At 46.8% G+C, this 15,730-nt stretch overlaps 1 protein-coding gene across 3 annotated transcripts in view; it reads left to right on the top strand.

The window, feature by feature from the left end:
- sorl1 (sortilin-related receptor, L(DLR class) A repeats containing) overlaps positions 1 to 15,730 on the top strand; it is a 50,297-nt gene that overhangs the window by 24,497 nt on the left and 10,070 nt on the right. For all 3 annotated transcript variants that reach the window (XR_014554898.1, XM_083694843.1, XM_083694844.1), the window contains 26 exons: positions 360 to 448; positions 632 to 810; positions 975 to 1,161; positions 1,544 to 1,672; positions 2,366 to 2,451; positions 3,292 to 3,464; positions 4,400 to 4,531; positions 4,958 to 5,049; positions 5,251 to 5,497; positions 5,789 to 5,927; positions 6,061 to 6,234; positions 6,628 to 6,741; positions 7,112 to 7,234; positions 7,854 to 7,973; positions 8,214 to 8,339; positions 9,070 to 9,180; positions 9,425 to 9,556; positions 9,703 to 9,837; positions 10,158 to 10,292; positions 10,744 to 10,896; positions 11,392 to 11,565; positions 12,051 to 12,182; positions 12,639 to 12,765; positions 12,979 to 13,148; positions 14,035 to 14,147; positions 14,361 to 14,465. Coding sequence is in view for 2 of the 3 variants with exons in the window: in XM_083694843.1 (XP_083550969.1) it covers positions 360 to 448; positions 632 to 810; positions 975 to 1,161; positions 1,544 to 1,672; positions 2,366 to 2,451; positions 3,292 to 3,464; positions 4,400 to 4,531; positions 4,958 to 5,049; positions 5,251 to 5,497; positions 5,789 to 5,927; positions 6,061 to 6,234; positions 6,628 to 6,741; positions 7,112 to 7,234; positions 7,854 to 7,973; positions 8,214 to 8,339; positions 9,070 to 9,180; positions 9,425 to 9,556; positions 9,703 to 9,837; positions 10,158 to 10,292; positions 10,744 to 10,896; positions 11,392 to 11,565; positions 12,051 to 12,182; positions 12,639 to 12,765; positions 12,979 to 13,148; positions 14,035 to 14,147; positions 14,361 to 14,465 (3,597 nt within the window). In the remaining variant the exon portion in view is untranslated. The remainder of the gene's footprint in view (positions 1 to 359; positions 449 to 631; positions 811 to 974; positions 1,162 to 1,543; positions 1,673 to 2,365; positions 2,452 to 3,291; positions 3,465 to 4,399; positions 4,532 to 4,957; positions 5,050 to 5,250; positions 5,498 to 5,788; positions 5,928 to 6,060; positions 6,235 to 6,627; positions 6,742 to 7,111; positions 7,235 to 7,853; positions 7,974 to 8,213; positions 8,340 to 9,069; positions 9,181 to 9,424; positions 9,557 to 9,702; positions 9,838 to 10,157; positions 10,293 to 10,743; positions 10,897 to 11,391; positions 11,566 to 12,050; positions 12,183 to 12,638; positions 12,766 to 12,978; positions 13,149 to 14,034; positions 14,148 to 14,360; positions 14,466 to 15,730) is intronic.

Genomic DNA, 15,730 nt, shown 5'->3' with positions numbered 1-15,730 from the left:
ACTGTGCACATCACATGCTGCCATCCACAAGCCTCCTGTCATCCACGATAACTAACACACAGGGGAGGCTGGTGGAGGTAGAAATCGGAGGATGGGTTCATTGTAATGCATGGGATGGAATATCAAATTTAATTTCTACCTCCACCAGCCTCCCCTGCTATCAGACACTCTTGAGTTTCGACTGACGAATCAGACGTTGTAGATTCGCCGCCCTGATTTATGGCAGTGGTGGTGTGCCTAAATATCTCTTGCTTTTCACTGATATTACCCTTTGTGTCTTGGATGGGTTAGGAGTTATGCTACTGCTGCAGCTCAGCGGTCAGATGAATGTGTTGTTCTTTCTATTGATCCATGTCTAGGCACTGGCCGGTCCTCACTTCTACACCTGGGGCGACCATGGGGGCATCCTGATGGCCATCGCTCAGGGGGGCTCCACCACACACCTCAAGTAAGGCTCTGAAACACACGCCACAGCTCGAAGGAATAGCAGCACAGTATTTCGTAGTCATGATAATCATCTCAGGTTCGGCAGCAATCAGGGGGTACGGGTCCTCAGACAGAGAGGTGTATGTCTGTCTACCATGCTAGCTAGAGTTAACCCTCTCCTGTCTCTATGTCTTCTTTGTCTCAGGTTCAGCACCAACGAGGGTGAGACATGGACAGACTTCCAGTTCTCAGACAGAGAGGTGTATGTCTATCAGCTACTGACCGAGCCTGGGGAGAAGAGCACCATCTTCACCATCTTTGGTTCCTATGCCGACCAGAGGCACAGCTGGCTCATCCTACAGGTCAACGCTACCGATGTGCTCGGTGAGTTGTGTGTGTGGAAATTGCAGGATCATCACATTGGCATCTGTATGACCTCTACAACATTTGGATCTCTGGCAATTGTGTGTGTGTGTGTGTGTGTGTGTGTGTGTGTGTGTGTGTGTGTGTGTGTGTGTGTGTGCGTGTGCGTGTGCGTGTGTGTTCAGGCGTGCCCTGTGCTGAGGGAGACTACAAACGCTGGTCTCCGTCTGATGAGCGTGGTAACGACTGCCTGCTGGGTAGAGAGATGGTGTATAAGCGCCGTACGCCTCACGCTACCTGCTTCAACGGAGAGGACTTTGACCGCCCGGTCACCGTGTCCAACTGCTCCTGCATGCGACAGGACTACGAGTGGTACGACCCACCGTCGGTATCCTCAGCTCAAACCTGAACGTCTGTGCACATTATCAATCATAGTCTCACCAATAAACAAATCACTGGCACAGAGGAGATGTGTGTGGCGTTCAATTCCACTCTCCAAGAGTCACTCCTACTGCCAACAGAGCACGGGAGGCTGGTGGAGGTAGAAATCGTAGGACGGGCTCATTTTAACTGAATTATTCCATTCCTTGCATTGCAATGAGCCCGTCCTCCGGTTTCTACCTACACCAGCCTCCCCTGAAACACAGCCAGCGCTTCTCCCAGTCTTTGAGGGGAATTTGTAGATGATCATCTGTGCATGCCACTGTGTTATAGAATTGAGGTATAGTATGCTAACAGTATGTTCTTTTCTCAGTGACTATGGCTTCAAGCTGAGTGAGGACCTGTCCCTCCAGGTGTGTGTGCCCGACCCAGAGTTCTCAGGGAACCTGTACGCCCCCCCGGTGCCCTGCCCCATTGGCACCACGTATCGTCGCAGTACTGGGTAAGGAGACCCCCCCACACACACACACACACACTCACACACCATCACTCACTTACTGTAAAGAGAAATGCCATGGTGGCCGCGGTGCAATTATAAAGGACCTCAAACACCTGCCAGCTGCGACTAATACATTTTCACCCACAACCTAGTTTTGAAGTGGGCCATCTGGGTCACCGCAACCACAGCAGCACGGATGTATGTGTTGTATACGCCAAATGGCACAAAGAAACAAATCTATGAAAATGACTTCAGTGTCCCAGTTCAACAGCATGTGTCTATGTTGCATATTTTGTTCATCAATATTCTCTTATTCACAGACTTGCATAACAAGTGGGATAGTGAAGCATTTTCTATTCTCTCTATACTCAAAAGGTTTGGATTTGAAAACAAACAATTACTGTGAGGGTTGGTTTCACCATTTAGAAATGAAATTTACATTAACCCTGTCCAGGAACAATGTCTATATGCACTTCTGAAGTTTATGATAATACAGCAATACATTTATTTTGTAATGATAGATTTGATGTTCATTGTTGTATGATTGTACAGTAGATGTCTTGCGATTATGGGGTGAAATTCTAGGTGTGACGTCAGCCTATTATACAGGACTGACTTATGTTGGAGAACAGCGCCATCTAGTGTCACAATGAGATAAATTACCCTGGATGTTAACATGAGTGTTGTTCTCCTCAGGTACAGGAAGGTATCAGGGGACAGCTGCAGTGGAGGAGACGTGGAGACCAGGCTGGATGGAGAGATGCTGCCTTGTCCTGTTGGAGGTCAGTGTCTATCCAGTTACAATATCTAGCCCCTACTCTCCCTAGACACCTGTCAGACACCTGTCAGACACCTCTTAGTCCTATACACACACACACACACACACACACACACACACACACACACACACACACACACACACACACACACACACACACACACACACACACAGTAGAGAAACTGTAAAGGGGGGAGGTAGGGATCTACCCAGAGGACTAAGAGGTGTCTGACAGGTGTCTGGCAGGTGCTAGAAGATAGATGCTACTTTTTATGTATGTGTGTGTGTGTGTGTGTGTGTATATATATACACACACACACACACACACACACATACATAAAACGTAGCATCTATCTTCTAGCATTGTGACTGCCGATGGCTCCTGGTTCTAGCATAGATTTGTTTTTCTTATGATGAATGATGTGTAGATGAATCACCACTTACTTTAGACAAATGTACTTTGTTGTAAATCGCTTTGGATAAAGGCGTCTGTTAAATGTCTTAAGTGTAAATGTAGATCTGAGAGGATTCAAAAGAGAAGCAAGATGCTAGTAGCTCCATCTTGCCTCATGGTAAGCCAGGTGGACATTTGTTGCCATCTTGCTTATTTGTTCAACCCTTAATATTCCACACAGGTGTCTATGGACTCGGGGCGAGTGGTTGTTTGTACACATGTTCAGGTGTCAGGTGTGGACTAGGGCTTTAATGTTTGTTGGACCAGGTGTCTCTTGTAAAATAGATTTTATCTCAATGAGACTAATCTGGATGAATAAGGGTTAATAGGTATGTGTATAATAGTAATTTGTGATGTGGAGTTAACGGTGTGTCTGTCCTGGTCCTATAGAGAGTAATGAGTTCATCCTGTACGCTGTGAGGAACTCTATCCACCGCTACGACCTGGCTACAGGTACAGACCAGGCCCTGCCTCTCGCTGGCCTACAGGAGGCTGTTGCTCTCGACTTTGACTTTGAAAAGAACTGTCTGTACTGGGCCGACATCTCCCTGGACACCATTCAGGTAGGACACCATTTCATCAAGAGATCTTTGACCGCATTAAAAAAAAAACACTCAGATACACCTATTCCTAACTGGCAGATCACTGATTTCCAAATCAACCTCTAGACCTTACCCCCGCCAGGTCCTGTAGATCTTAGAGGATTGTATTGGTACATGCAATATGGTTACAGCTCTGTCTTTCCCTCAGTTTGAATGTTTTGCAGAGATGAAATACCTCTAATAAAATATGTGAAAATGGCAAGTTTACCCACTACTGCTACCGTGGTACCCCTGCGTTACCATAGCACAACCATGAACCTGAAATCAGACAGATCAAATCAAAGTTTATTTATCAAATACACAGAATACAGCTGTAGATGGTGCAATTAAATGCTTAGGGAAAGCTAGCTCCTCAACAGTCAACAATGTGATGCAATATAATAATAATAAAACAAACAATAACATAAGGTGTCATAGTATTAGCAGCAGAAACGCAACAACAATATTTGGCAGCAACAATAGTAGTATTAGAATATTATGCATGTAAGTGTGTGAATGCGTGTGTGTGTGTGTGTGTGTGTGAGAGTGGGTGGGTGGGGTTGCCTGAGGTGGTATCAGTTGAGCAGTCTTATGGCCTGCAGGTAGAAGCTGTTGGTCCGGGTCTGGATACACCGGTACCGTTTGCCAGATGGTAACAGAGAGAACAGGGCCTTTTAAACACTGTAGGTGGAAATGTTGCCCTAGGCTTCCGTCCGTCCAATCTTCTCAGATCTACAAGAATAGGAAGGTGATAATCTATGGGGGTAAACCCAGAGAGCCGAAGTGGTTTCGTCAAAATGTGGTCTAGGAACGTACTTCTGGTTCAAGCCTTTTCTCAATTATTTTGTGTAATTAATTAAAACTTTAGAGCTTAGAGATATCAGTGACCTCATCTCTATGTCCGTCCCTTTCTGTAGAGGCTGTGTCTGAACGGCAGCTCAGGGCAGGAAGTGGTGGTGAGGAAGGACCTGCAAAACGTGGAGGCTCTGACCTTTGACCCCATCAGCAGACTGCTCTACTGGGTGGACGCTGGTGCTCAGAAGATTGAGGTAAATGAAAGAAACCCTGATTGGTTGGTGAATTAAGGAAATTCATGCAGAATCGGTTGGTTTGCTATCTCAGTTCAATCCAATAAAACTTTATTTGTCACCACAGGGACAATAATAAGGCATTGCCCCTTAATGATATCAGGATGTTCTATTTGTGCCCCAGCAGCATATTTTATTTAGCATATTACTTGATGTCAGGGGAGGCTGGTGGAGGTAGAAAACGAAGGACAGGCTCATGAAATGAGGAATGGTATCGTGTTTGATACCATTCCTCATTACATTCCATGCATTACAATGAGCCCGTTCTCTGATTTCTACCTCCAACCGCCTCCACTGCTTGATGGGGCTCAGTTATTGTGTGAATGTGTGTTGTTGTATATTGTTCAGTGCTCAGTGGACTAGCCTGTGTTGTGTCATGTTGTTTAGGTGTCGAATGCTGATGGAGACCTGCGACACACAGTGCTCAACTCCTCTGTGTTGGAACACCCCCGAGCCCTGGTTCTGCTGCCTGGAGAGAGGTAACACACACACACATATACATACACACACACACACACGCGCATATATATATATATATATATATATACACACACACACACACACACACACACACACACACATATACACACGCATGCTCGGCACACACATGCTCGGCACACACACACACACACACACACTGGAAGTGGATGTTGAATCTCTCCCCTCTCCTCCTCCCCAAGTTTGATGTTCTGGACCGACTGGGGTTACCATGCAGCCGGTGTGTACCGGGCAAACATGGACGGCTCCAACATCTCCTGTATCGTGTCAGACGGCGTTCGCTGGCCCAACGGTATCACGGCTGACGACCACTGGCTGTACTGGACCGAGGCGTACGGAGACCGCATCGAGAGGGCCGACTTCACTGGTGCCCAACGCAGCGTACTTATCGAGGGTCTGCCGCACCCCTACGCCATCGCTGTGTTCAAGGTACAGTGGAGAAGAAGAGGCTAGGCTGTGTGTTTCTGTAGTTGTTTCATAAAGGAATAGTTCACTATTTTATGCCTTATACAGTAGTAAGATGGTTATTTACCTTGAAAGTAGTTTATGGGCCAGAAGAAACTGGTTCCATGGTTCAGAGTTGTTTAAATAGCCACTACTGACTTGTCCTAAGTTTTTAACCCTGCAAGTGTTCAGTTGATTTGGCCTCAAATTTAAACTTAATTTGTTAAATTGTTGTTTCGCCCCTAAGACACGTTGTGTGTGTGTGTGTGTTTTCAGAATGACCTGTACTGGGATGACTGGTCCAGGATGGGCATCTTCAAGGCTCCTAAAGCAGGTTCCCAGGACAACGAGATGATCGTGGGCAGACTGACTGGAGTCATGGACCTAAAGATCTTTTATAAGGGAAAGACCAGAGGTGAGTGTGTGTGAGTGTGTGTGAGTGTGTGTGAGTGTGAGTGTGTGTATGTGTGTTTCGGACATGCAACTATCTCAGCAGAGTTACGAGTTAGAATCCTATATGTTAAAATGTACCGTTTGTGTCCACCCAGGCCACAATGCATGTGCTGACCAGCCATGTAGCCTGCTGTGCCTACCCCAGCCTGGGCATCGCCACACCTGTGTGTGCCCTGATGGAGCTCCCACCATCACCCTGCCCAGTGGAGCGGTCCAGTGCCAGTGTCCCCAAGGGTACCAACTCCACAACAACACCTGTGTCAAGACAGGTGAGACGCCCCTATAGAGTATAAACAACCGGCAGAGCAGGGGAGGCTGGTAGATGTAGAAGTCAATGGTGGAGGTAGAAATTGGAGGACAGGCTCATTGTAATGCGTAGAATGGAATGAGGAATGGTACCAAACACATTTGTCCTCTGATTTCTACCTCCACCAGCCTCCACTGTTGCTGAGTTACCCATAGGCATATACTGAGTTTTACATAGTGCTTGTGATTGTCCTAGTGAATCAGCTAATCAACAGTGCCTATCCGATTGTCATTGTTCCTAATTATTTTTTTTAAAAGCGTGAAAAAAAAAAAAACTGAAATAAACTCCCTTTCGCAACTCTCTCTCCTCTCTCTCTCCCCGTTGGTTCTTCGTGACTGTGTCTTGGTCCAATCAGAGCACACGTGTCTGCCCAACCAGTACCGCTGCTCCAACGGCAGGTGCATCAGCAGCATCTGGAAGTGTGACAGCGATAACGACTGTGGGGACATGAGTGACGAGCAGGAGTGTCGTAAGTACAGCCTGGTGTCTCCTCACGCTGCTGGTGCGCTGGAGAATTCTGTCTAAGGTTTATAGTTAACACTCCACCCTTCTCTCTCTCTCTCTCTCTCTCTCTCTTTCTTTCTCTCTCTCCATCACTCTTTGTCCCATGTCCCTCTCTCTCGTCTCCCCCCTTCCGTCCCGTCCCCCCCTCTCTCTGATATCCCTCTCTCCTCTCCCCACTTCCGCCCCCCCCCCTCTCTTTCTCCATCTCTCTTTGTCCCATGTCCCTCTCTCTCCTCTCCCTCTCTCCCTCCTCCCTCTTTCCCCCCTCCTCCTCCCTCTCTCCCTCTCTCCCTCCTCCCTCTCTCTCTCTCCCTCCTCCCGCTCTCCCTCCTCAGCCACTACCTCTTGTGACACGTCCATCCAGTTCCGCTGCGTAGCGTCTGGCTCCTGCATCCCGCTGGCCTTCAAGTGTGACCACGAGGATGACTGTGGAGACAACAGTGACGAGGATCACTGTGGTAAGAGCCCTGTGTGTGTGTGTGCACACGTATGTGTTTGATTCTAACCGTATGTGTGTGTGTGTGTGTGTGTGTGTGTGTGTGCACACGTATGTGTTTGATTCTAACTGTGAGTGTGTGTGTGTGCGTATGTGTTTGATTCTAACTGTGAGTGTGTGTGTGTGTGTGTGTGTGTGTGTGTGTGAGTGTGTGTGTGCATATGTGTTTGATTCTAACTGTGAGTGTGTGTGTGTGAGTGTGTGTGTGCATATGTGTTTGATTCTAACTGTGTGTGTGTGTGTGTGTGTGCGCATATGTGTTTGATTCAACTGTGAGTGTGTGTGTGTGTGTGCATATGTGTTTGATTCTAACTGTGTGTGTGTGTGTGTGTGCGCATATGTGTTTGATCCTAACTGTGTGTGTATGTGTTTGATTCTAACCGTATGTGTGTGTGTGTGTGTGTGTGTGTGTGTGTGTGTGTGTGTGTGTGTTTGATTCTAACTGTGTGTGTGTGTGTATGTGCATGTGTTTGATTCTAACTGTGTGTGTGTGTGTGTGTGTGTGTGTGTGTGTGTGTGTGTGTGCTTGTATGCGTATGTGTTTGATTCTAACTGTGTGTGTGTGCTTGTGTGTGTCCCAGAGAGCCACCAATGTGGGCCAGGAGAGTACACCTGTAAGAGAGGTGTGTGTATCCGCGAGGCATGGCGCTGTGATGGAGACAACGACTGCAGGGACTGGTCTGACGAGACCAACTGTACAGGTGAAAGAAAGATGGATGGATAGACAGATAGATAGATACATAGGTAGATAGATAGGTAGATAGATAGATACTACAGTATCTAACTAACTAGATAGTGAGTTAGTTATTGAGTTTGTGTCATTCAACCGCATATTGAAGGATGTCTACTGTATGTACAAGATAAAAGCAAAACAAGTCAAAAGCCTCACCTCTCTCTCCTCCCTCTCTCTACTCCCTCTCCCTCTCCTCCCTCTCCCTCAGTGGGTCACCATACGTGTGAGGCCAGTAGTTTCCAGTGTAATACGGGCCACTGTATCCCCCAGCGCTGGGTGTGTGACGGGGACGACGACTGTCAGGATGGATCTGACGAGGAGCGTTCACACTGTGGTGAGGGGGCACACGCACACACACACATGCACACACACACACACACACACACACACACACACACACACACACACACACACATACACATACACAGCGCTCTCTTCCATACACAGGTAAACACACAAGCGCGCGCACACACACACACACACACACACACACACACACACACACACACACACACACACCGCTTTCTGCCCAGGAAAACCAGACACCATCTGCAGTGACACAGACAGAAGCGTGATTATAATTAACTCAGCGCTCACTGTTATTCAACCAGAGTCATTAGGGTTACTTCACTATTTTACAATTTATAGGCCAGGAGAAACTGTAATCCATGGTTCAGAATTGTTTAAATAGCCACTACTGACTTCGGATAACTTTAGCCACTGTTAACAAAACAGCAGTGGGAGTGATTGGGGAACAACAACAATGAAAAGCTCACAAAAAAAAGGTTCAACATTTTGTGGCCAAATCACCTCAAATGAATTATTTGACATGGTTGGAAGTTATTTTAAGGTGACTTGGCCAAAAATGTTGAACCTTTTTTTTGTTTCCCAATCAATTGTGAACCATGGATTACAGTTTCTCCTGGCACATTTTTCAAGGTAAGGAACCATCTGACTATAAGTTGTAAAATAGTGAACTATCCCTTTGAAGTCTATGGGCTGTTAGATAGATATGTTTGGTCGGCATGGCAATGACAGAGTGGGTGTTGTGTTGTTATCGACAGAGGGAGATCGCTGTAACGGCTTCCTGTGTTCCAATGGTACCTGTCTGCCTTCCAGCGCTCATTGCAACGGTGTAGAGGACTGCCCAGGGGGCGCTGATGAGCAGCACTGCGGTGAGTTCACAGATAAAGCCACTGTCCAGAAGCAAGCCAGAAGCTACCCCCCTATATATGCCATTTAGCTGATGCCTACTATTTATAGTATTGGTGAAATCAGCCAGCCTGATCTGATCCTGGATAGCAAAAAAGAATCCGGATCATTCTGATCCAGGTTAAAAGGGACATGGGTTTGATTCTGGAGAAAAAACATTTCAGTTATTTCTTATTGTGAATGGAGTGTTTGTCCCCCCCCTTGTAGACCCTCTGTGTACGCGCTACATGGAGTTTGTGTGTCGGAACAGAGCCCAGTGTCTGTTCCAGTCTCTGGTGTGTGACGGCACGCGGCACTGTGAGGACGGCTCCGACGAGGATGCCGAGTACGCCGGCTGTGGTGGGTCTGATCTCTCACACACACACACACACACACACACACACACACACACCCACCCACCCACACCACTTACTCACTCACGGGTACCTGAAAAATAACTTCTACTCACGTTTATCTGTTGTGATCACCTCCTATGTGACCCTCAGCTAGTCCGTCCGAGTCTGGCAAGGTGTGTGGCGACGACAACATGTTCCAGTGTGCCAACGGAGTGTGTGTGAGTTTGCGGTGGAAGTGTGACGTCATGAACGACTGTGGAGACAACTCGGACGAAGCCAACTGTGGTGAGAGCCTGCTCTGCTTTCACTTCACTGTCTGAGCAGACGACTTGTACAGTAGTGCACGCACACTGATACTCATGTACAGTATACAATGACATACAGGCTCATAGACACGCATACATAAAGACATACAGGTGCATACAGAGGCTCATACAGACACACGGACACACGCCTGCATGCTCATACACACACACATACACACGCCTGCATGTTCATACACACACACGTACACACGCCTGAATGCTCATATACACATTTGTGAAAAAATACTGTCCGTGCCTAGGAATGAGATGATACTGTAACATTGTGTGTGTGTGTTGTAGCCTCCCCTACTGTGAGTTCAGGCTGCTCACGGTACTTCCAGTTTGAGTGTGGTAACGGCCGCTGTGTCCCCACATGGTGGAAGTGTGATGGAGAGAACGACTGTGGAGACTGGTCTGACGAGGCTCACTGTTCAGGTACCGCTACTCTCTCTCTTTCTCTCTCTCTCTCTTTCTCTCTCTCTCTCTTTCGAAAAAAAAGAGAGAGAGAGGGGAAAAATGAAAGAGTACAGAGAAAGAGAACTCTGTACTCTTTCATTTTCTCCCTCTCTCTCTCTTTTGCTCTCTTTCTGTTTCTCTCTTTCATTCTCCCCTTCTCTCTCACACACTCTCTCTCTCTCTCTCTCACACACACACACACACGCATTGTATTCCTTCACTCTCTCTCTCTCATATTCACTCCCAGCATGTCTATTTACCATCTCATTTGATCTTTTCCTAATCAATACTATCATTTAGACAAATCTCCAGTAGAGAGGTGTCAGAGCTTCTTAGTCTGTTCTAAATCCTCTCTCTTTCACTCCTTCACCCTTACTCCTACACTCTCTCTCACTCCTTTACCCTCCCTCCTTCCCCTACACTCTTCTAGGAGCAGGCACGCCCCAGACCCCAGCGCCTGGCTCCTCCTCCTGCGCCCCAAACAGGTTCCACTGTGGTTCGGGGGCGTGCATCATCAACACCTGGGTCTGTGATGGCTATGCCGACTGTCCCGACAGGAGCGATGAACTTGGCTGTCCCACAGGTGCAGGAATACAACTTTACTGTCTTTCCCAAGACACGTGTTCAGCAGGGGAGGCTTGTGGAGGTAGAAATCGGAGGACGGACTCATTGTAATGCATGGAATCGAATGAGGAATGGTATCATGCATTATAATGAGCCCGCCCTCCGATTTCTACCTCCACCAGCCTGCCCTGCATTTAATACACATACAGTGAGCATTTACATCAACACAATAATGAAAATATAGGTACTTACATTACGTACCGTAGACACATTTACTTGGAGAGGAATGTTACTGGCTATTGGATATCAGGTACATTATAAAGGATGGTGTCCACCTAGCCAAAGGTCTTGTTCCAGCTCAGCTTTACCATCTCTGACAGTGATGTTCATGGTCAAGTTTGTCCTGGTCGTTTTGTACGAGATTGTGCTCTCCCTAGCTGTTTTAGATTAAGTTAAAGATAACAGATAAATCATAATAAATATACTTGTTATGATATATTTGTTTCCATGGCAGCCAACAGTACAGTAACCCAGACTCCAGTAACCACCAACGCCGCCGCTCCCCTCCCCCCTGGTCGCTGTAGCAAGGGGCAGTTCTTGTGCCATCGACCCCCCCACTGCATCCCTGAATGGCAGCGCTGCGACGGGACCCCACACTGCCAGGACCGTTCAGATGAAGCACACTGTCGTAAGTGGTACAGTATTACTCACCAGGTCCTTCTGGATCCTTTTTCTGAGATGTTCCTATGTGGGCTTGGGTTTACTGTGAAGCAATTGGTGGTAACAATGGTTTGTTTGTTTAAAAAAGAATAAGCCACTGTAGTACAAATGGATTGATTGATTGAGTGCTTTTCTGTAAAACTGATGTTTTTAGTGCTTTTAGTTTAGATTAGTGCTTGCACATTAATCAACATCCCAACATTCTGAAGTTGGCAGTTGGGTTTAGAATGTTCCTGCTAACCAACTGTCAACCACACACTGTACATGTTATTAATCAGAAGCAGGACACTTCATGCAACAGTGGTTGCTGTTAATTTGTCTGGGTGTGAAAAAAAACAAAACATGACTTCAGTACAAAGGGGCAAGCAGCAGTAGGCTTGCCATTCTCTGTTTTCCTTGTTTTGCCTGCTCAACACCCCATCCCTCCCTCCCTCCCTCTCTCTCCCTCTCTAGCCACGAGAAGTCCTTTGTCTTGTGGTGTGAACGGTACTCGCTGTGCGGATGAAGAGGCCTGTGTGCTTGAAAGTGAGAGGTGTGATGGCTTCATGGACTGTTCTGACCACAGTGACGAGGACAACTGCACTGGTGAGTCACTGCTACAGAGGACAGCTCATTGTAATGCATGGAATAGAATGAGGAATGGTCCATGCATTTCAATGAGCCCGTCCTCCGATTTCTGCCTCCACCAGCCTTCCCTGTACTATTACTTACTTTTACTATTTCTACAATTATGTCCACTACTACTACTACTATTACTACTACTATTGCTACTATTACTACTGTACTACTACTATTATTACTACTACTACCTACTACTACTATTACTGCTACTACTACTACTACTGTACTACCACCACCACTACTATTGCTAGTTCCATGTTACTAGTTCCATTTCGATTGTTTGAAAACCATTGTGTTCATGGGCTGTATTTCTGACTGGTTCCTCTCCTCTCCTCCCCTAACCCCCTCTCCCCTATGCCCCCCTCCTCTCCTCTTTCCTCCCCTCCTCTCCTCTCCTCTCCTCTCCTCTCCTCTCTCCAGCTGACTCTCTGGTCTATAAGATCCAGAACCTTCAGTGGACTGCAGACTTCTCTGGGGCCATCACTCTAACCTGGTCTCGACCCAAGAACCTGCCGCTAGCCTCCTGCTACTTCCTCATATACTACAGGTGAGTTCCTCTCCTCTCCTCTCCTCTCCTCTCCTCTAAATCAAATGTCTAGTTCAAGAATATAGATTTGAATCATCAATGTGTGTGTCTCCCTGTCTGTTTCCGTGTCTGTATCTGTGTCTGTGTGTCCATGTCCATGTCCATAACTCTGTGTGTGTGGGTGTCCGTGTCCGTGTGTGTGTGTGACCATGGCTGTATCTGTCTGTGTTCTAGATTGGTGGGGACTCAGCAGTGGACGTCCATGGACACACACAGCAACAAGAGCAGCTACATCCTGACTGTGTTGAAACCCGACACCACCTACCAGGTCAAGGTGCTGACGCAGTGTCTCAGCAAGCAGCACAAGACCAACGAGGTTCTCACCCTGCGCACACCCGAGGGATGTGAGTATACACATGTACACACACACACACACATACACACACACACGCACACATGCACACACACGCACACACACACACACACATGCACACACACACACACGCACACACACATACACACAAAACATACACGCACACACTTACACACACACACACACACACGCACACACACACATACATACACACACTTACACACACGCACACGCACACACACACACGCACACACACACATACATACAAAACATACACACACTTACACACACGCACACACACAGCACACACACACACACACACACACACACACACACACACACACACACAGTACACACACACACACACAGCACACACAGTACACGCAGTATATCTGGTATATATGAACTCAGTCCATGAAGATCCCTTCATTTGCTCTGAATGAGGCTGTGTTGTAAATAAGGACAGGTTGCCCCAGTTCGGCTTTTATTAAATGCAAAAAATACTTGTCAGGTTGTTTAGGAGTCACACCTTCTCTCAAACAGCCGAATACTTACTCTAAGAGCAGATGAGCACATGGTCCTGTTTAGCTCGCTCATTGAATATGACATCTGATGCAGATGTCGTGGCAGTAACGCACATGATAATACTCACGTAGGATATGCCATTCCTCCAAGGTCCCGGGTTTGATGTCCGGGTCCAGCAATCTTCATAATCCTCCCTCTCATCTCCTTTCCTACTGTCTGCATGAATGTAAAAAAAACAAAACTAAATTAATATAATAATTCGTTATATTTGTCCCCTGACGACTGACCCTAACGGTGTCCCCTGACGACTGACCCTAACGGTGTCCCCTGACGACTGACACCAATGGTGTCCCCTGACGACTGACCCTAACGGTGTCCCCTGTGTCTCCCAGTGCCGGACCCCCCCAGGAACCTGCAGCTGTCATGTGACAACGGAGAGGACGGGAGCGTGCAGGCGTCATGGAGCCCCCCAGACAAGGCCCACGGAATGATCAGAGAGTACATAGTGAGTTCATCTGGACCTCATCATCTCACACACTTACAACCACAAACAAATCAATCATCGTTTATTAGAATATTACTTCTTTTTTTACAATTATATACCTGAGCAGGCCTGCTTCTCTGACAGTATCTGCAGACTAGAGTACACAGAGTGTCAAAATGTGTCTGTGTCTGTGTCTGTGTCTGTGTCTGTGTTTGTGTGTACGTGTGACAACAGGTGGAGTACAGTGAGAAGAGTGGTGTGGAGTGGTTCTCTCTGCGGAGCACCACCAACAGTACCGAGGTGAAGAACCTACAGCCCAGCACACTGTACAAGTTCAGGGTAAGAGACCCAGCGAGACGCGTCTTAGCATCATGCTAACGGCATATGGCTTATTATGACACGTGAGGCCAGATGAATATGTACATGTTCAGGGTAAGAAACATACGAATGGCTTAATATGACACGTGGGGCCAGATGAATATGTACATGTTCAGGGTAAGAAACATACGAATGGCTTAATATGACACGTGGGGCCAGATGAATATGTACATGTTCAGGGTAAGAAACATACGAATGGCTTAATATGACATGTGAGTGGTAAGTACAGGGGAAGAGATATGAGTGAATCTTAGCATCATGCTAACAGCAAAGCCTCTTTAAAGGAAACTGGTTCACTCCGCCACCATCTTGGTGATGCCTCTTTGGGCTCTTGTTTTCATTAAGGAGACCAAAGGCTGTTGTTTTTTAGACAAGTCGCCTATGCGAGGACAGGACAAAAACTCCACTCACACCAAAATGATATGGATTTCCTTTCGGTTTTTCATATCACTGAAGTGTGAAGAAACATTTTGTGCGGTCATTTGCTCGTTAGAGGTTGTCATGACTTGTGTTTGACTCTGTCCTAGTCTCCCTAGCCTGCCGTTCTAGTCTTACACATGCGTTTCTAGGGAAACAGGGCGAGAGAGACGCAATCTTAGCAACGCAAATCTAGCAACGACAACTGCCAGTAACCCTAATTTATAGGCTAATTATATGTTTGCAAACATTGGGGTTGCGCGTGCATCACGGTTGCAGAAAACTCGCGTTTCTAAGAACAACAAAGGACAAATGAAGAGAGGAAGACAGCTACCGAACTAATCTGATGTAAGCTATGTTATTACTTAACGTAATAGTTTTAGATTTTAGTTTTAAAATGATCTCCGCTTACTACAACAGCTTGTCACCCAGTGATAGGCACAGTTATACTACGAAACTAACCTTGGTGAATGGGATACATCTTGCAGACCTATATGCATTGGCGCCCTGTCAATGGTTAAACAACTAAATGAAATGGCCAGGCCTTCAGTGGCCAGACATACATACTTACCTGATCAACACTCCCAAGTGTTTATACCCGGGAGAAGTTAAAAGCGTACAAGTCGCTTGATGCGTACAATTTTGTCCTTTGTCGTCACGTCCAAGACATACAATTTCACGATTACCAAGTTCAAAACTTTGTAGTGCTGAAGACTAAGGTGCTGCCTAGCCTAAGACAGGGCAAGAAGACGGAGTTGTACAAGGCGTGGATTATTATCAACAAGACAAACAACAGTATCCTGACTGCG

This window comes from Argentina silus (assembly GCF_951799395.1).
Source record: "Argentina silus genome assembly, chromosome: X".
Taxonomy (NCBI): Eukaryota; Metazoa; Chordata; class Actinopteri; order Argentiniformes; family Argentinidae; genus Argentina; species Argentina silus.
The sequence above is the reverse complement of the archived record's forward strand: the minus strand, read 5'-3'. Positions and strand labels throughout refer to the sequence as shown.